Source organism: Blennius ocellaris (assembly GCF_963422515.1).
Source record: "Blennius ocellaris genome assembly, chromosome: 7".
In the NCBI taxonomy this organism is placed as follows: domain Eukaryota; kingdom Metazoa; phylum Chordata; class Actinopteri; order Blenniiformes; family Blenniidae; genus Blennius; species Blennius ocellaris.
In genome coordinates, this window is record NC_137656.1 from 16386061 (window position 1) to 16403014 (window position 16954).

The 16954-nt window shown below is 42.4% G+C and overlaps 1 protein-coding gene across 1 annotated transcript; it reads right to left on the reverse strand.

The window, feature by feature from the left end:
* Window positions 1-2575: 2575 nt before the first annotated feature.
* On the reverse strand, window positions 2576-16676 carry plekha2 (pleckstrin homology domain containing A2). Its single transcript, XM_080498928.1, has 12 exons — window positions 16471-16676; window positions 12612-12772; window positions 12424-12480; window positions 12002-12050; window positions 11810-11907; window positions 10543-10674; window positions 10115-10204; window positions 9951-10019; window positions 9779-9849; window positions 7548-7611; window positions 4386-4463; window positions 2576-4060 (listed from the first exon to the last, which is right to left on the reverse strand). The coding sequence occupies exons 2-12, from the start codon at window positions 12750-12752 to the stop codon at window positions 3617-3619; spliced, it is 1293 nt and encodes a 430-aa protein (XP_080355054.1). The 5' UTR covers window positions 12753-12772; window positions 16471-16676; the 3' UTR covers window positions 2576-3616.
* Between the last annotated feature and the right edge of the window lie 278 nt (window positions 16677-16954).

Here is a 16954-nt window from a genome sequence, read left to right on the forward strand (position 1 = left end):
TGTGGACAACTTGCACAAATCTTGGCGGAAAGTAAATTACGTGACTGGAAACTACTTATTAACTGTCGTAGTAACGTTGATGAAACACAGCAATCTGATTACTTTAGTGACAATTATAACGTTAATGCAATTACCTTTTCCAGTGACCTGCAAGAAGTGATTACTGTGATAAATTAATTAATCAGTTACAGTTACTTACGTTTTCTGAGCTCTTCAGTTGCACTTTTGTCATCAATTGACAGCCACTGAGCTGCTGCTTGTCACCAATACACATATTTACACGTCACCACAACCATAGATATGTTCTGTTTATATCTATGACCACAACACACACAGTGTTCATAACATGGGGTTTGATTTAAGGACCCAACTGTAGTTTTATTTTGAAGAATTTCGCTCAAGGGTTAATAAAGTATATTCAATTCTATTCTATTCTATTCTATTCTATTCTATTCATTTTAAAGGCAATTTGAATTGTAGTTTTTAACCATTTGATGACTCAGTTTATGTTCAACATAGTGATCAATACATTACTCCACTCCATTACCTCATACATTTTTTGTTAAGTCCTTTTTGGGGTTTTGTTTCCTGACGTAGTTGTTGCCTGTTCTGCCTTGAAGCGCTTCCAAACACCAGAGGGGTATGAAGTGTGTCGTCTTACAGCGCCCTCTAGTGGTTGACAACTGCAAAGAGAGAAAAATGTGAAAGTAACGAATGAAGTATCCTCACACTGTTGTATGACGTTTGGTATTTTTGTTCACGTGTGCGTTCACGAGTATGTTTATTTAAATATAATTTTTTTTTATCACAGCACAATTTTCACCATGTAATATTTGCTACCTTGAAACTCACGAGTCACAAAGTTTGAAATATGTCTACGCATATTTTCTTTTACATAAACATGTCAATGCAAATTTAATCATGTTAACTAATGAACTCGAGTTGCAATGTCTATGAACTATTTCTAGGATTCAGGGAGTTCTTTTTTAACCACTTACAATGTGACCATTGGAGTCCAACCAGGTCACAGTTTGAATTAACATTCATATAATCTTCTCTGAGATTTCGCAACAACATGTTTTGTCTTTTAATTTCATATCGATAATTGTTGCCACAACAAATCACCATAGTCTGTTATACTTTGTTTAAATGTATTTTGTATGGAGATATTTCATGCAGTTGAATCATATGCTACTGACAATTAAAATAAATTGTTTAAAAAAAAGTAACTAATAATATGAATAGTTTTGGGGGGAAAAAGTTTCACCTGAGTATTTCAGGTGTAACCAAGTAAAGTTGAAAGAATAAAACAATTGATGTGCTAAAACACAGTTTTTTTTCCAGTACAATTGTTTCTTTCTGTGTGGATTTTGCCTCCCGTGTCCATGTATGGATACTTAAATGCAAAGACATGCTCACTGTAATTAGTGCTGGTGTGCATATTAGTCTGTCCGTGTTCATCCATGTTAACTGGCTCCAGCCGTTCTGGAAGAAAGATATAGAGTAGGTTGAACAAACCATCTCCGGGAGCGTATCACTGGTAAAGTATACTCTGCTCAGGTCTGATTAAAATCCACCCAAAAAGCCTCTTAAATGAATGAAAGCTGTACATTTTTGCTGCATGGGGACAGAGCGAACCACTGCGCCACCGTGCTGCTTGCAGAGTCATCCATGTGGCAACCTTAACCTTTAGGGTAGCCGAGTGTCCGTTTGCCCTGAGAAAAGTCTGTCACTCACTGGTGTGAGACTGAAGTGCCGTGTGACCTTTATATTATTGTGCAGAAACAAGAAAGAAATGAACCCCTGAAGGCATCCGATGTGGTGCCATATTTCCAATCACGCATTTCAGTTTCTCAGTGTGTATGAATGAATGGAGAAACCAGTGGGCCATCCAAAAAAAAAAAAAAAATACATTTATTGGTTTAAAGTTGTGAATCACGGTACCACTGGTCATATTTTAGCTCTGAAGTGGCTGAAATTTTAACCATCATCTCTCCCGTCTGTGCCACTTGTTTCAGCATGGATTTCTCTCCATACCTGGAGGAGTTTCGTCTTTAACAGACTGAAAACTCATTTCAACGCAGCTGACATTTCACAGGCACTCAGGGCCTTTTTAAATCGACACACTGGAGTTTAAAGTCACTCACAGGAGACATTGTACTCCCGTCGGTCCTGTGGCCATACAGCTGCACTGCGAGGCAGAGAGAGCGGAGTGTTCAGAGGTCAGTGCAGAGGTTTAAGGACTTTAGCAAATAGATTTGTCTTCAGATGTGTGAAACACTTCACTTAACACGGCCTCTGGCGACTACATGTGCATGCATGCATGTGCTCGTGAAGGTGATTGTGTTAAAGGGCACGAGTTAACCTTGACCTCATGCTGGCGAGGCCCTCGGACAATTTGTGCCCTTTAAACAACTAAAAAAAACAAACAAACAAAGTCCTTAAGCTTTCACTTCTTTTTTTTTTACATATATAAAACTGTTTGTGTAATATCCGTGTGAATGCATCATTCGCTAAATGACAGAACAATAAACCTTTGCACTCATCAATAAACAACCTGAACAAGATATATAAAAAGCATTGTTTAATGTACAGAAAAGATTATTAACATTTTCTGTAGGCAGACAAATGCACGTAGCTTAAAAAAAAAATGAATGACCATGGTACCACATCTATGATGTCTTAAGGTGTCTGAGCCAACAAAGGGATGAGACAAAACTCAAAGAGAAAACTGCAGTATCTGCCATAAAAGCTGTAACAAGGAAAGGAAATTAGGAATGCAAAGTGCAGAATTACAGTTAAATTACCAAACGTAGTGGCAAGTCTTCCCACATAATGCTGCAATAATACAGAACACACTTTACATAGCTGTGAACCCCCTGATGAGCTGTACTTTGATCCACGAAAACACTGGAATATTAATATGGTACCGTGTTGAAAACCCTAAAGAGAAGCCGCAGTTTACCGTCAATTTTATAAGGCCCCTGTTGAACACATGCACACCACTTAGTGAATTAAAACACTTGTGAATCCTAAATACATGTGAGTCGTTGTAAGACTTTTAAAGTAAAGTGTGAATTAGAAAAAACAACCGAAAGAAAACACTGTTGGGCCCAACAAGGAACAAAATCAGTCCACAATGTTTAAAAGTATTTTGAGGGAACAAAACGAGAATACCAAAATGTGGATGAGTTAAAATGCCACGAAACACTTTGTTTTGAATACTTCTAGTGACGGTGACGTGAATCCAGTGGGAGTCGAGTGCAACAGGTTAAAAGCATGTGCCATTTAAAAGAGAAAAAAAAAAAAATCTATAACAACAATTAAGATTATTCAAGTTTTCAGAGGATGTTGCACTAAGAACACGCCGTCTTTTCACAGTCCTGTGAACGTAACACACTCCATCTCTTGGCCCCCCCCCCCCAAACCTAGTGCAAACTCCACCTGCACAACAGCTACACCACCAGCAGGGGGCACCAATCTCATGTTATGGCATTGAGGCAGAAGGCCAGAGTGTCATTCCATTAGCAGGGAATACTAATATCACCAGTCACATTCATTTTAAAACGGGTACCAACACTTAAGTCCACACGGGAGTCTGGGCCGCCTCGCCGGACTAGACGTCCGTGGTGCGAATGCCGTCGTCATCCAGGCTGAACGGGAACGTGCAGCCGGTGTGCGGCTGCGGCTGCGAGCGGTGCCGCCGGCGTCCGCTCGCCACGTCCGCCGATGCCGTGAGGAGGCTGGCGGACGGCGGAGGGGGCGCGCTGGGGCAAGGGGTGGGGTTGGAGAGAGAGTTGGAGGAGGAGGAGGTGGACGAGGAGGTGGAGGAGGACGAGAGGGAAGGCAGTGCGGGAGCGGCGCCGAACACGCTGTCGTCATCCTCCGTGTCGAGGGCCAAGGGGTCACAGTGCGGGACGGGGGTCCACGGCTGCCAACCCGGCGCGACGGAGCAAGACTTCGCCAGCGTGTGTCTGCGATCGTCGCCCTGCGGCCCACGAGATGCGCAGGACGAGTTGTGACTTCGATAGAGAGAAGATGGACGCTTAAATGAGAAACCCTGCAGTTCAGAGAGAGACAAAAAACATTTTTTTTAAAAAATAAATAAATAACCGTAAGACAAGAGTTAGAATTGGCTTTGACCGAGGCTCCTGTAAACTCATCCCATTGGCCTTTCTGCTTCAAATGAAATGTGGCAAAAGAAACGTTTCTGTTTGTGAACATTCCCAGGAATCGGGTCACGGTAGAGTAAATACATTCTCTCATGAGGGGAAGTGGCCTTGCTTGAACTGATAAAGCTTTTCCAGTGAGAGGTGAAAACGTTTTCACAGGCCGAAAAGCAAAACCCGGTTGCCTCCATGACAAAATTTGACTGACTTCTTTACCTTAGGGGGACCTCGGAAATCCTGGATCTTCAGCTCAATGTCTCTGATCCAGCCACGCATCTCGCCTGGGGAGTCCGTCTGCGAAACCAAGCGTACAGTATGAAGCCGTACAAATCAGGACATTTTAGATTTTGATAGTAGACGCTCTACGTGAGACTCACTAATCTTATTTCACATTTGATATCGTGCTTTACAGAAATGAAGTTTATGACTCTACTTGAAGGAATCTGTACCGCTAACAGTTAATCCCAAGACTTCTTGTTTCAGTTTCAAAAACAGTTTTCAAAAGGACACTTTTAAACGGATATGAAGTCCAGACAGGTCATTCATGTCCTGTATTTTTATTATGAAAATAATTGCATTTCTGTCATTTGTAATTAAGCAGGTGGATCCAAAATATAAATCACAGTTACGTGTGCATGCATGCCAGAGAATACAAATACCACCGGAACAAAGAGTTTGAAGGAGTACGACAAAAAGACATTGTATATCATTGAAGTAAACAATTTTTACTTTAGTATCCAGGTGCAATTCAGAACCTGCACTTGATTTATTTATGCGAAATCAGGACCTTTACTTAAAAAGAAGAATCATTTTAAAAATGTAACTCGACATTTTGTCCTTTTACCAACTCTGCTGAAATGATCAAAGCCACAAAAAGTGAAATAATAAGTAGTAGAAGCATTAGTGCTTTGTACAGGACTGGGGGCCATTACTCCGAGCAGAGCTGCACGATATATTGCAAATTTATCATCATGGTGATCTTTGGTCTTCCTTTTAACATTGACATTCTTTGTTCGTACTGAAAATATTCCTGATATCTTGGTTAATTGCCATTGAAATACAGTTGAATTCCTCTGATTCAGGATCGGGTGGATATGTACTTTCGTGTTCTTCAAACCAATTTCTGAACCCAACATCTAAATGTCACAGCAGAACGTATCAAGAGTAGAAAACGCTTTCCCAATATTTTATTGTCCAATTTGGGTGAGCCTCAGTTTGCGGAGTGTCGTGACGCCCAGAGTTCTGTTGTGCTGCTGCAGCACATCATCTTCAAAGGTAAATGTGTCGTGCGATCATCAATAGTCTGCGACACACCCTGGTTGTAAAAAGTGGTAAAAACCAGTCTGTCCAGTTTCCTTTCAGCCAAAAATGCCAGAGCATCGTCCCTCACTGGACATTTTCTCGTTTCCAGACTATTCTCTGTAAACTCCAGCAATGGCTGCATATTTGAAAATCCCAGCAGAACAGCAGATTAGGTCATCTTGGCAGCAACAACCATACCTGGTTCAAAGTCACTTGAATCATCATTCTTCTCTATTCAAATGCTTAGTTTCAACTCAGGTTCTGCCCTGTGATTGGCTGATTAGCATTAACTAATTAACTGATTAGTATTTGAACATGTATAATTGAGGAAATGTAATTTAAAAAAAGAAATCAATATTATCACGGCACAGTTAAAACTGGGTCCAAGAAGAAAAAGAGCACACGAATAGGGAAGTACAAATCCAGAGCATAAAGACAGAAGTACTATTTATCCAAGTGATTATTTATCACAACTCACTTTGGCGTCTCAATATTAGACGACAATATTCCATGTTTAACTTACATTGTGGTCCATTGTTGCCTCATTTCTGGTTTCAGGTCTGAACCTGGCTCAACTTTTTACCACATGCTACCTTTCCTCCTCAACCATTTATAATCAGTATAAAGAAAAGCATAAATTAATCTCCAACAAAGAGTTTCCTACATGTAAACTTTCAAAAGGTTCAGATTTGGTCATTTTATTTAACTTGTCACTGCATTTGCCAGAAATTAACCTTGATACATTTTCTTTTTCTTAAAACTGAAACTATTCAGTTGATGCATTGCAGGAATTTATGTCGGAGCAAATATCCCTCTCAATCGACTACATTCAGCTCCAGTTTTACTTCATACGGATCATTTTATTTCAATTAATTCTGCTTCCACAATATCATAACCACCGTTTTGCAAGTTACTGTAAATCAGCACGTACTTGCAACTAATAGTTATAGCTTCAAAAAGTGGTAGTTACTTTCTAATTGCAGAAAAAAAGCGAGCCTTACTTTTAAATTTTCCTCAATGAGGATGTCCTATTGTAATTTTGCTGTTACACATTATCCTGGTCGTACTGCGTGGCTCAGCTATATTGACTGATTCACTCATTAAGTTTAGCTACAAGTTACATCCTTTTGTTGGACGTCATCATATGGAGCTAATAAGTCAGCGAGCGCTCCACTAAGGCCCCCATGCAATTAGTTATTTTGTGGTCATATAGGACTTAACATAAACTTAAATAGGAGATTTGTGGAAAAAGCAGCGACTAAGCAGCTGGAATAAACATGTAGGTAGCAACACTGAGCTCTTATAAAGGCAAGTTAATGTTCATTTAATCCCGTTAATACATCACATGTCTTGTGGAGGCCTCCACATGTTCAATACAGTTAGACATTCTTCATGATGCAGTCAGGAGTACTGAATTAGTTCAGGATCAACGGGACTTTCCTTCCTCGGTAAACAGGAGTTTAGTGGAATATTAACCAGTAACCCAAAAGCTTCTGCTCACAGAGAGGATTCAGCTCCACAGCTGTCGAACCACAAAAGTACAACACTGAAACTTCAGTTGGCTTATAATGTGGTCCCCCCCCCCCCCCCCCAACAATAGTCAAAACAATTTCTGTCCAATTTGTTTTTGTTTGTCTCAGATTGCCAACGTTTGCCAGGGCGCCTTTCTCTTCCTGCACAGACAAACAAAATCGCTCAGGCTTGCAGTCCCACTCGCTCTCCCAGCACTCACCATCTGCCTTGATCCCCCCCCTCCCCCTAGTCAGCTGTTCTCCCAGGGGGAGGAACAGGATATTATTGTTGTTATGGTAACAGATGGCTGTGCCCATTTCACTAAAACAAAGTTTTCCCGCCCCCTAAGAAAGAAGGCCTGTGCCACACATCAGCAGCAGTGCATTAAGAAAAAAAAACATTGCAGAAAACAGAATGCAGACTCCAGGGAAAACACTGCTGCGCTATTTCAGCTCAAGCTGATCAAGTAAAAAAAACAACAACAACAAAAAGCACATGAGGGACACGGGCTTATATGCTGCATTAGGGAAAAACAAACTGGTGAACATGAAGAAGGGATTTTACCTGTATGTAGAAAGTTCTGGAGCCGGTGATGATCTCAAAGAGGTTATCTCTCAGCAGGAGATCCCTGACAGACAGACAAAGACAAAGATAATCGTCCTTTAACCGACTGAAGAACAGCCCGTTTCCTTTTGACATTTATATTCTTCATGTGGTCAAATTTGGTTAAAACATACAACTGCACAGAATAACCACACTGTACAAATAAAACCATCATAAGGTTCAGTTTTCAACTGACATTTTTTGTAAAAAAAAAAAAAAAAAAGATGCGTCTAAAATTGTGTAACTGTGGGAATGGAAACAGAAAGTAAACGCAAAGTTTTGTTATGTTATTTCTTTTTTCCTCTGAAGTCGACAGTAAAATGACATCAAAAGTTGTAAAATCAACGTAATTATAATTGCATAATATAAAGTGTAAATAAACTGTAGTTGTCGAATCTATGATGCAACTTTAAAAAAAAAAGAAAGATATTTTATACTGGGGGGGGAACAAAGCTTTTGCATGTGCTTCAAACTTCCCCTCTTCATGTTCCCTCTACTGTCAGATTGTGCTCACCCCCAGGTGTCAGCATGGATGTTATACAACACACTCCAAACTCTAATCTGGCCCGAGCAACAACTCCAAGTAAACCATGATAAAGAATAATAATAATAAGCTTGTAATGTATTCAGTTGAAAAAAAGAAAGCCTGTGTTTGACCCGACACGGAGGCGGCTCTGAAAGTAACGGTGACACTGAAGGGCGAGTTGCTGGTATGATTGGGGAAGCACGCAAAGAGGAAGAGAGAGACTGCAAGTCAGTAGCAAGAGGTAATTTTATACTCTGGTGAAACACATCTATCCTCACAAGCGTGGCGTCTTCCATGATGACAATCCACCCAAAGTGTCCGAAGGGCAACGGACGCAGCTTTCAAAGCTCCCACACATCTAAATCTAATTCAATACCCGTTTGACATTTTGAACTGCGAGGAATTCCTGTACACCTCCCGCCTGACGCAATATTTACACTCCTTGGCGAGCTCATCTGAAATCTCGGCATCGACATCACAGTGGGCTGAGCAGTGAAGTGACATGTCGGCGGTAACAACAAGCTGCTTCAGAGTAAAGTCAGAGGGTTTCAGCTCGATGCACTCTCCAAACATGGCACCCAAAGGAAAGACTTCGAGACATGCCGGCTGCGGTTGTAATTTGCATAATCACAGAGCTGGCCTGGTAACGTCAATTAAACGTTTAAATTACCGTACATCTCATCTTTACACCAGGAACTTCTCACTCATGTAATCTTCTTTTTAGAGGTTTGCTAGGGTCTCATAATAACGTGCCATTTGGAAGCCAAATCTGTGATCAGTGTGTGGAAAAGCTGTGCACTGATCCATGCAATTTGACTGTAAACATCAAAATAAGAAGCTACTCAATGCAACGTCACATTTCAGTTTCATTCACTGATTTGGACATCACATATACAAGATGCTACCAACCATGCCAACAGCCGCGGCAACATGTATAAATGGGCTAAAGGTACCACCTCCAACATGTTTCATACTGGACTCGGGTTATTCATGGATCCGTCCTCACAGAAATAACCTCACATGCATGTTTTCCCTGAGGGTGGTTTTCCATTTTCACTTCTTTATTCCCAGAGTCTAAAAGCATGCATGTCGAGTTATTTGTAGAGCTGTCAGTTTTAACGGCGGCACAGTAAAACGTTAGGATAATGTGTTCATATCTGGCCACGTGAATGATCTGGCCACGTGAATGACTTGGTTCGTCTGTAGAGGTGTTCACTGGGCAACACTTGCACGCAGACAAAGAATTGCCATTTTATCCCTCTGGGGCACCCGTACCCACCACAGACGGTCTCCGGTATGGAGAAAGAAGACCAACACGTACTTTTTGACACCGTTTCATACTGATGGGACAACCCTCAAATTCTAACCCCTTTTCTCAGGTCATATTCTCTCACTGGGAGCTGTATGACGAACAGGGGATGCAGGAAACGTTAACTTGGCTCAATCATGTCGTCAAATCTGATTTACTCTTGGTGTGAATGTGTGTGGTTGTTTGTCTTTCCGCGTTTGCTCTAGTGTTTCACTGGCGACGCACCCAGCTTTATGAGGAATGCTACATTTTGTACAATCCCATCCAACCAATAAATCCTATCCCGTACACATCATCGGGGGATTGATAGCCAGATTGGGGGGGGGGGGGGGGTGGCTTTTGATGGTGATGACTCACCCAGACTTGACGAGGCATTCATGGACCTTCTGAATGTCTCTCAGTGGTATCGCTCGGAGAGGGTCCTTGTCCTGAGGCATTTTCCAAACACGGATCAGACAAAGAACACAGCCACCCGTAAGCAATAGCTTGAGACACACAAAGATCACCAGCACATAGAACGCCTCCTCACCATCTCAGATTTGTAGTAACTGACTGCGTTGTCATCCAGGGTGAAGAACCGCCTCTTCCAGCTCTTCCTCTGAAACGCACACCACATTACAGTTTCCACACACACACACATGCTGTTTTTACTCAAACACAGAGCTAATCTGCTCTAAGTCAGCGGGCACTTACCACATTTCCTTGTTTAACACAGTAACCACATCTCAGCACGCCGGGCCTGCTGCCCTTCCTCTCTCTCCCCTCTGCCTCGTCACTCTCGTTCTGAAACATTTCATCATAACCAGCTTCATTATCCATTTAGCAGTCATGGTCACTGCCACCACCACCACCACCACCATCATCATCATCATCACCATCACTTATCTCAGCCTGCAAACAACGCTGCATGCATCTCATCACAAATGGAAACTAGTAAGGTTTTCTCCTCGTTAAATGCTCCAGAGACATTTTTCTAACCCTGGCTTGTTGGCAGGCTCCAGCCCTTTAGAGATCCTCCTCACAGTATGGTGGGCATAGAAAGTTTGTGGATCGCTTGTTACCCCATCAGTGTCATTAATGACACTTATAGTAATGCATTACTGTAGCTTCCTCTACTTTACCTGGATGGGGGTGTGCACGACAACGCCGCCAATTATCTCAGTCTTGTAGGCCTGCTGTCTCTTCCCTCCGTGCCCGTCACTGATCACTGTGGCCACTTCAGACCTCTGAGGTGCAGGACAAGACTTAGGCACCTGGGAACAAATGGGAAAACAATCCCAAAACAAACATTAGTAATCAGGGGGCAGTTTCATCTCGAGAGCTTTCAGTATTAAAGCAGAACTGTGAAATATTCTGAGTCAAATTGTTTTACTTGAAATGTTAAGCATTGAATTTGTGGTTCTGCATATAATACCTTAAAATACTGTTTAAAAAGAAAAAAAGAATCTTTGTTGTTGAGGTTTGGGAGTTGTTTTAATAATTTGTGGACTTTTTCCCTGTAAAAATACGGACAAAACAGTATTTGCTAGTCTCTGGCTGCTGTGTGGAAAAAGCTAGACATTGTACATTTAAACATAATTTGAAGCATAAATCGCCATATGTTAACCTTGCAGTTTAATTACATCTAGTGTGTCGCATGAGGATTGTTGGTGGCCAGTAAAAAGAGAATATTTAAAATACAAAATCACACATTAAATCTGACCCTAAAATGTTCAAACATAAACCGGCTCACATTTGAAAGAAAACTATCCATAATATTTGAAGTAATATCACTTCATATTCCATGATCTGCCTTTTACTTATATGATTTGGTTTACATCATATCAGTTTTTCATTTTAAGCTTCTACACACAGCATTTCATTGAGGCCCAGGAAACTGAGAAAAAGCGTCAGAGAACTGCCCTCGATGGGGAAGTGAAACCGATCATGAGCAGGGCTGCTTCCTGTGTCACCCTGCAGGTGAGAGAATTAAAAAACAAACAAAAAAAAACCTCTTCTCCGTCACCAGACGCCTAAAGTCAGCACTGATCAATAAAGCTTCACTTATTTCAAACACAAATATTCACATGTATGAACTGCATGTTCACACCCTCACCACAGTGACCTCTGTTTTATCCCTTATATTCTTGCAGATTCACAATTTCCTCATTCAAGAAGTGTATGAGCGACATGCTGCCATGTGAGCACGCTCAGGCCAAACTGGTTTTTAGTCTCCCCACTGTAAATTATAGCTTCCTGTGCTCAGGTGGAAACAAATCCCCCCCATCAGTTACTGTTACTTTAGCCTTTAATTTACTGCTTGTTAGACGAAGCCATGTGGTTATAATGTAATGTTAAAGTATGATGTTATAATGTGTGTGTGTGTGTGTGTGTGTGTGTTGCACTTACAGTGATCTTGCTCGCCCTGTTGAGTGCCTCCACCCAATCCCTCATGTCAGTCGCGTCATTGGCTTGGAGAAAGTAGCGCCGGGAGACGGCATTGATGACTGCAGGGAGAGAAATCAGTCCCACGGGTATCGACGCTGAATAACTTCTCGTATCACGAGACTTTACTTGTAACGTTTCTCTCCGAGAACTCACCAAAGCAGAACTCTGTCTTAGGTTTTTGCTTTGCTGTAGCTTCATTCACCTAGGAGAAGAGAAGAGAAGAGAAGAGAAGCTTGTATATGAGTGAGTGTCCAGGGAGGAGCAGTCAGCGCTGTAGTGCTACTAAGCCAGATGTCATTATCTCTGGTTCGCTCTCCAAGCACACAGACATCTGGAAAACTTCACAAAGTCTGCTCCAGCTCAGTGCTGCATGTGACTGCGAACTGCAGATAACTGAGGTCTCGTGTGTCTGTGAACCCTTGAATGATTTTTGCATTTGTGCACATTCTGGGAATTCTTGCGTCCGCGCTTCTCAAACATCTCCATTTCTGTACATGCAGTCACTGGAGGCCATGCATCTATACATCGGCAGGAAGCGGCAGGGGGTTGAGAGGGTGTTTTTTTTTTTTTTTTACCTTCGAGATGTAGGTTAATCGCAGGCTGCCCACAAAGCTGGCTCCACTGGGCAGGTTCTGCATGCAAACACAAACACACAAAGACTGGTCATTGGCTCAGAGTCCAAGGCCACGGGGTCCTATTGGTCAAATTTCATTTCCTCTTGCTGTTTGTACAAGTATGTGTCATGCGTGGACGTGTGGAGCACCTGAGGGTTGTCCATATACCAGAGCAGAACATTTCCCTGCGTGTCGAGGATGAAGTATCGTCTCTGGAAGCGGCAGCTGTTCTCCTTCTCCTCGATGTCGAGGAAGCCGCAAACACGGTTCAGCCGGTCCATGTACGGCATGCTGCCGCTATCACATATCACTGCGTGGGGAAGACAGAAACTCCAGTGAGACGGTCAGTGAGCGGAAAGCAACAGAAGCAGACAGACTAATGGGACAGAAAGGGAAAGACAAGCTGATGTATGTCGAGGATAAATAATCTTTCATTTAGTGTACACACACACACACACACACACACACACACACACACACACACACACACACACACACACACACACACACACACACACACACACACACACACACGCACACGCACACGCACACGCACACGCACACACACAGGAAGAAAGACACCCACTCGTACTCAGCAGTTTTTCATGTGACGTGATTGAGGCCGAGCAGCAAACCCTGAAGCCCGAGGCTGAGCTGAGGCCCTCCACCACAGCCAAAAATTACAGACTGCACTCAAGATCTGCACACACGCACATTTCCACTGGCGAAGGACAAGGGAGGAGAGGGAGGAGGAGGGAAGGAAGGAGAGGAAAGAGCTGGAGAGATGCATTCGACAAAATGATGCTGTGCATATGTGGATCACGGAGCTGCCGACGGATTCCTGAACACGATCGAGGATCATTCAGCTCACGCACTCCGGCATGCCGAGGACATTTCAAAACTACTTGCTCTACGATGTCACTTCAACCATTGAAGACAGAAAGTTTTACTTTTATTTCTTTTATTGATATTTCGGAGAACATTTAGAAGGTCTCAAGCCTATTTTATAATTTTGTATTAAGTTTTAACACCGCTCTTGTTTCTTTTGCACCTCTGCAGGCCAAAGAAATCATCGTGATAAATTGTGCACGATTGAATAAACTGAACATTTAAATCTAGTACACGTTCAAAATTAAGTTTCCCCGTCTTTTAAACCGATGAAAAGATGCAAATACAAAAAGGTGACATGACGGTTAACTAGGCCACATCTGCGACTCATTTTTTATTTTCATAAGAATAAAAATTTGAATGTGACCGTTATATAAAATATATAATCAAGACTGAATGGTTGTTCCCTGTTTGGCAGCACACGCTTGGCTCGGGAGCTTTCAGGAGATGGAAATTATCAACATTCCCATGAAAACAGTCGCACGCGTCACCCAACGGGGACACACACACACACACACACACACACACACACACACACACACACACACACACACACACACACACACACACACACACACACACACACACACACACACACACACACACACACACACACACACACACACACACACACACACACACACACACACACACACACACACACACACACACACACACACACCTCCAAGGGAGCTATTTTTAAATTGATGGGTATGAAAATTTTGAAACGGCTTTGAAAAAAATTAGTGGGCTGTGCTTGTGACGTGTTAACCGAGCAACCACTTTTCTTCTTCTGCCCTGAAAACAGGTCACAGATACACAAGCATTTCACAGAAACACTGGGTGAGATGGAAAAATTTAACATGATGCCACTGAGGCTGCACAGACGCCGGCGCCCAGAGTGGCACTCTCCACACGCACGCACATTAATTCACACCAAAAAAAAAAAAATCTAATCATCTGGATTAACCACAACTTGGGATACACGGCAGTGAGCCTGTGGCGTTTTTCCAACAAAACCTCACCAATAAATATAATTTAAACAGACTATCCACAAATTTTTAGACCCCGCTGGCTTTAAACTGCAGCAGGATGTCAGGCACGCAATAATTAATATAAACAGCACATGTGCATGAGGACAGGCACGCTGTATGGATTACAGCTGTGGTATCAGAGTTACTGTCTTTGACCACTTATGGTGCGCTGAACTGAAATCTGCCTATAATCAAACAGATTCACACAAAACTTGATGCATTAGATGTGTCTCTCCCAATTGGGCCTGCGGAGGCCAGAATACCAGACGAGTTGCTGACATATCGAAACATTTAAACAGCAACATACACTCAAAAGATGATTCGCATCAAGTCCATATTAATAAGTGGCTGCAAAATAAAACTGATGTTCACAGCTTAAAATCTGTTTTTGCGAAGACAAAGGTCTCGTCTTAGACGATTCAGCCTCAATCCCACATTTAGAGCTTCGTCTGCATGAAGTCCTGTAATCATCACGTCGCCTGGTGTGCAGAAAACAAACCCGAACAGACGAGGGCGTCATGTGAAGCGCAACCTCACCTCCGACAACATGCCAAAGATTCAACCACCGACCAAAATGTTGACCATCAAGACCCCTGAAGATCAAGTCTGATGCTGAGGTGGACTGGAGAGGATAAGAAAAAGACGAAGACAACTTGTCCGTGGTGCCGTTGGTTCGATGGTCCGAGAAAGTCAGAAACAGAAACGGCAGCAAAGCAACATGAGAACTGATCACCAGAATTTGTACATGCAAACAACTTAAAATTGTGTTGCATTTGCCAAAGTCCACAGTTTGCATAAATGATGGGACAGTGGAAAAGTCGCACAAGAATGATTTTTCCTTCCTGTCCTATCTCAATGATAAAACTAAAAGAACGATACAAAATCTAGATTTCTATGTCCACTTGATCGACTGTGAGTCAAGCTATTTAAAAAATTTTTTTGGTTGTTGTTACTACAACAAGCACAATGAACAAGACTCACAAAGTGCTGGTGTAGATCCCAGCTGACACGGGGCAAAGAGCTGGATACACCCTGAACAGGTAACCAGTCCATCGCACCAAACACAGAGAGACAGACAATCGCACTCGCTCACAATCACACTGGGGGGCAAATAGACTGACCCAAGAACCAAACATGCATATTTTTAGACTGTGGAAGGAAGCCGGAGTACACACCTCTGACAAGACCGAGCCAGTATTGAATCAGTAGGTTTTTTGGGTTTTTTTCAGTCATGACTCCCCATACAAAATGAAATCTGTATATTTTACAAAGTAAATAAAACAATACCACCCTAAGATAGTCTGAAACCAAATCAATAGTAGTCAGATATGGATTTTTATGTTTTCCAGTGGTGATCATGTGACAAAAAAAAGGCTGATATGACAGCTATCTGGCCCTCCTGGTTCATGGGTCATGAATCCAGGTGTTGCGCTTTCAAACTTGAACCACAAATAGTTTACATTGGCATGAGAACTACAGATTGGGGAGCCAAGAAATAAAAAGACAGCATCATGTTTTGTTTTGTTTTTTATAGGGATTGCCTCACCTCTTTAACTGAACCAGTTTGCTGTCACTCAACAATCTTAGCACATGCAGTCTTTAAAAAAAATAAAAAAAGTCTGTAAAGTGAACTGATGTCATTAAAGTTGATCTGAAACACTGAAACTTGTACAGAGGCGAGAAGTACCTCACAACTGTCCAAAAGTCTGAATCGTTTGGAAGTTTTGCACCGTTTCTAGGGCAGAACTTGAACATTTAACGAGGCGAAATGTTAATTATCAGAGGAAATGAGAGAATAATTGACTATAAAACTTAATTGCCAGGGTTTTTTTTTCTTTTTGGTCTTGCCAATGAATGGCGGCTGTGGAGTTTGTGAACAAGTCTGTGAGAGGAAAGGTACAAGTGTGATGTTACTCAGAAACACCTGACAGACGGACAGACACATTAAGAGCTCAGATGACCTGCACTGACTCACCAGATCCTGCAGACCCGCCGCAACGACCTTACCATGCACACACACAGTCTCAAACTGCTGTGTGCGTGTGTGTGTGTGTCCGTGTGTGTGTCCGTGTGTGTGCGCACTTACCCGCTGTGAGAGTCGGTGTGTGTGTGCGCCACAGCCAGCGCCCCGCGGCGCTACGACGCGCGGAGGAGACACCCGAGTTTGGTAAACACGAGCATGGCCGACAAAGTTTTGTTTAACAACTTTTACGACCGGCAGACATCAAAGCGGCCAGCGTGCCCGACACCCTCACGCGCTCGTCTGTTTTATTAAGTGATCGGATTGAGGACTTGTCTTTTTTTTTTTTTTTTTTTTTTTTTTTTTTTCCGGGTTGGACGTTTTGTTATTAGAATAAACCAGCCCCGGATGTGATCTATGCGTCCTTTTAGCCCCGGCCTGGCCCTCCTCTTCCCTCTTACCCCTCCTCCTCCTCCTCCTCCTCCTGTCACATATGAGGAACTAACGACACGCTTTTTTTTTTTTTTTTTTTTATTGTACTTTGACTGTTTTGACTACATCTTTAGAATCTTGTGACCCTATTCTCCATCTTATTTTCTTTCCAGATAAA

Coding starts and splice junctions, on each gene's coding strand:
- plekha2 (XM_080498928.1), bottom strand. CDS start 12,752: ATGCCGTACATGGACCGGCTGAACCGTGTTTGCGGCTTCCTCGACATC. Junction 4,464..7,547: donor CCAGAACTTTCTACATACAG/GTAAAATCCCTT, acceptor TTGGTTTCGCAG/ACGGACTCCCCAGGCGAGAT. Junction 4,061..4,385: donor ATTTCCGAGGTCCCCCTAAG/GTAAAGAAGTCA, acceptor TCTGAACTGCAG/GGTTTCTCATTTAAGCGTCC.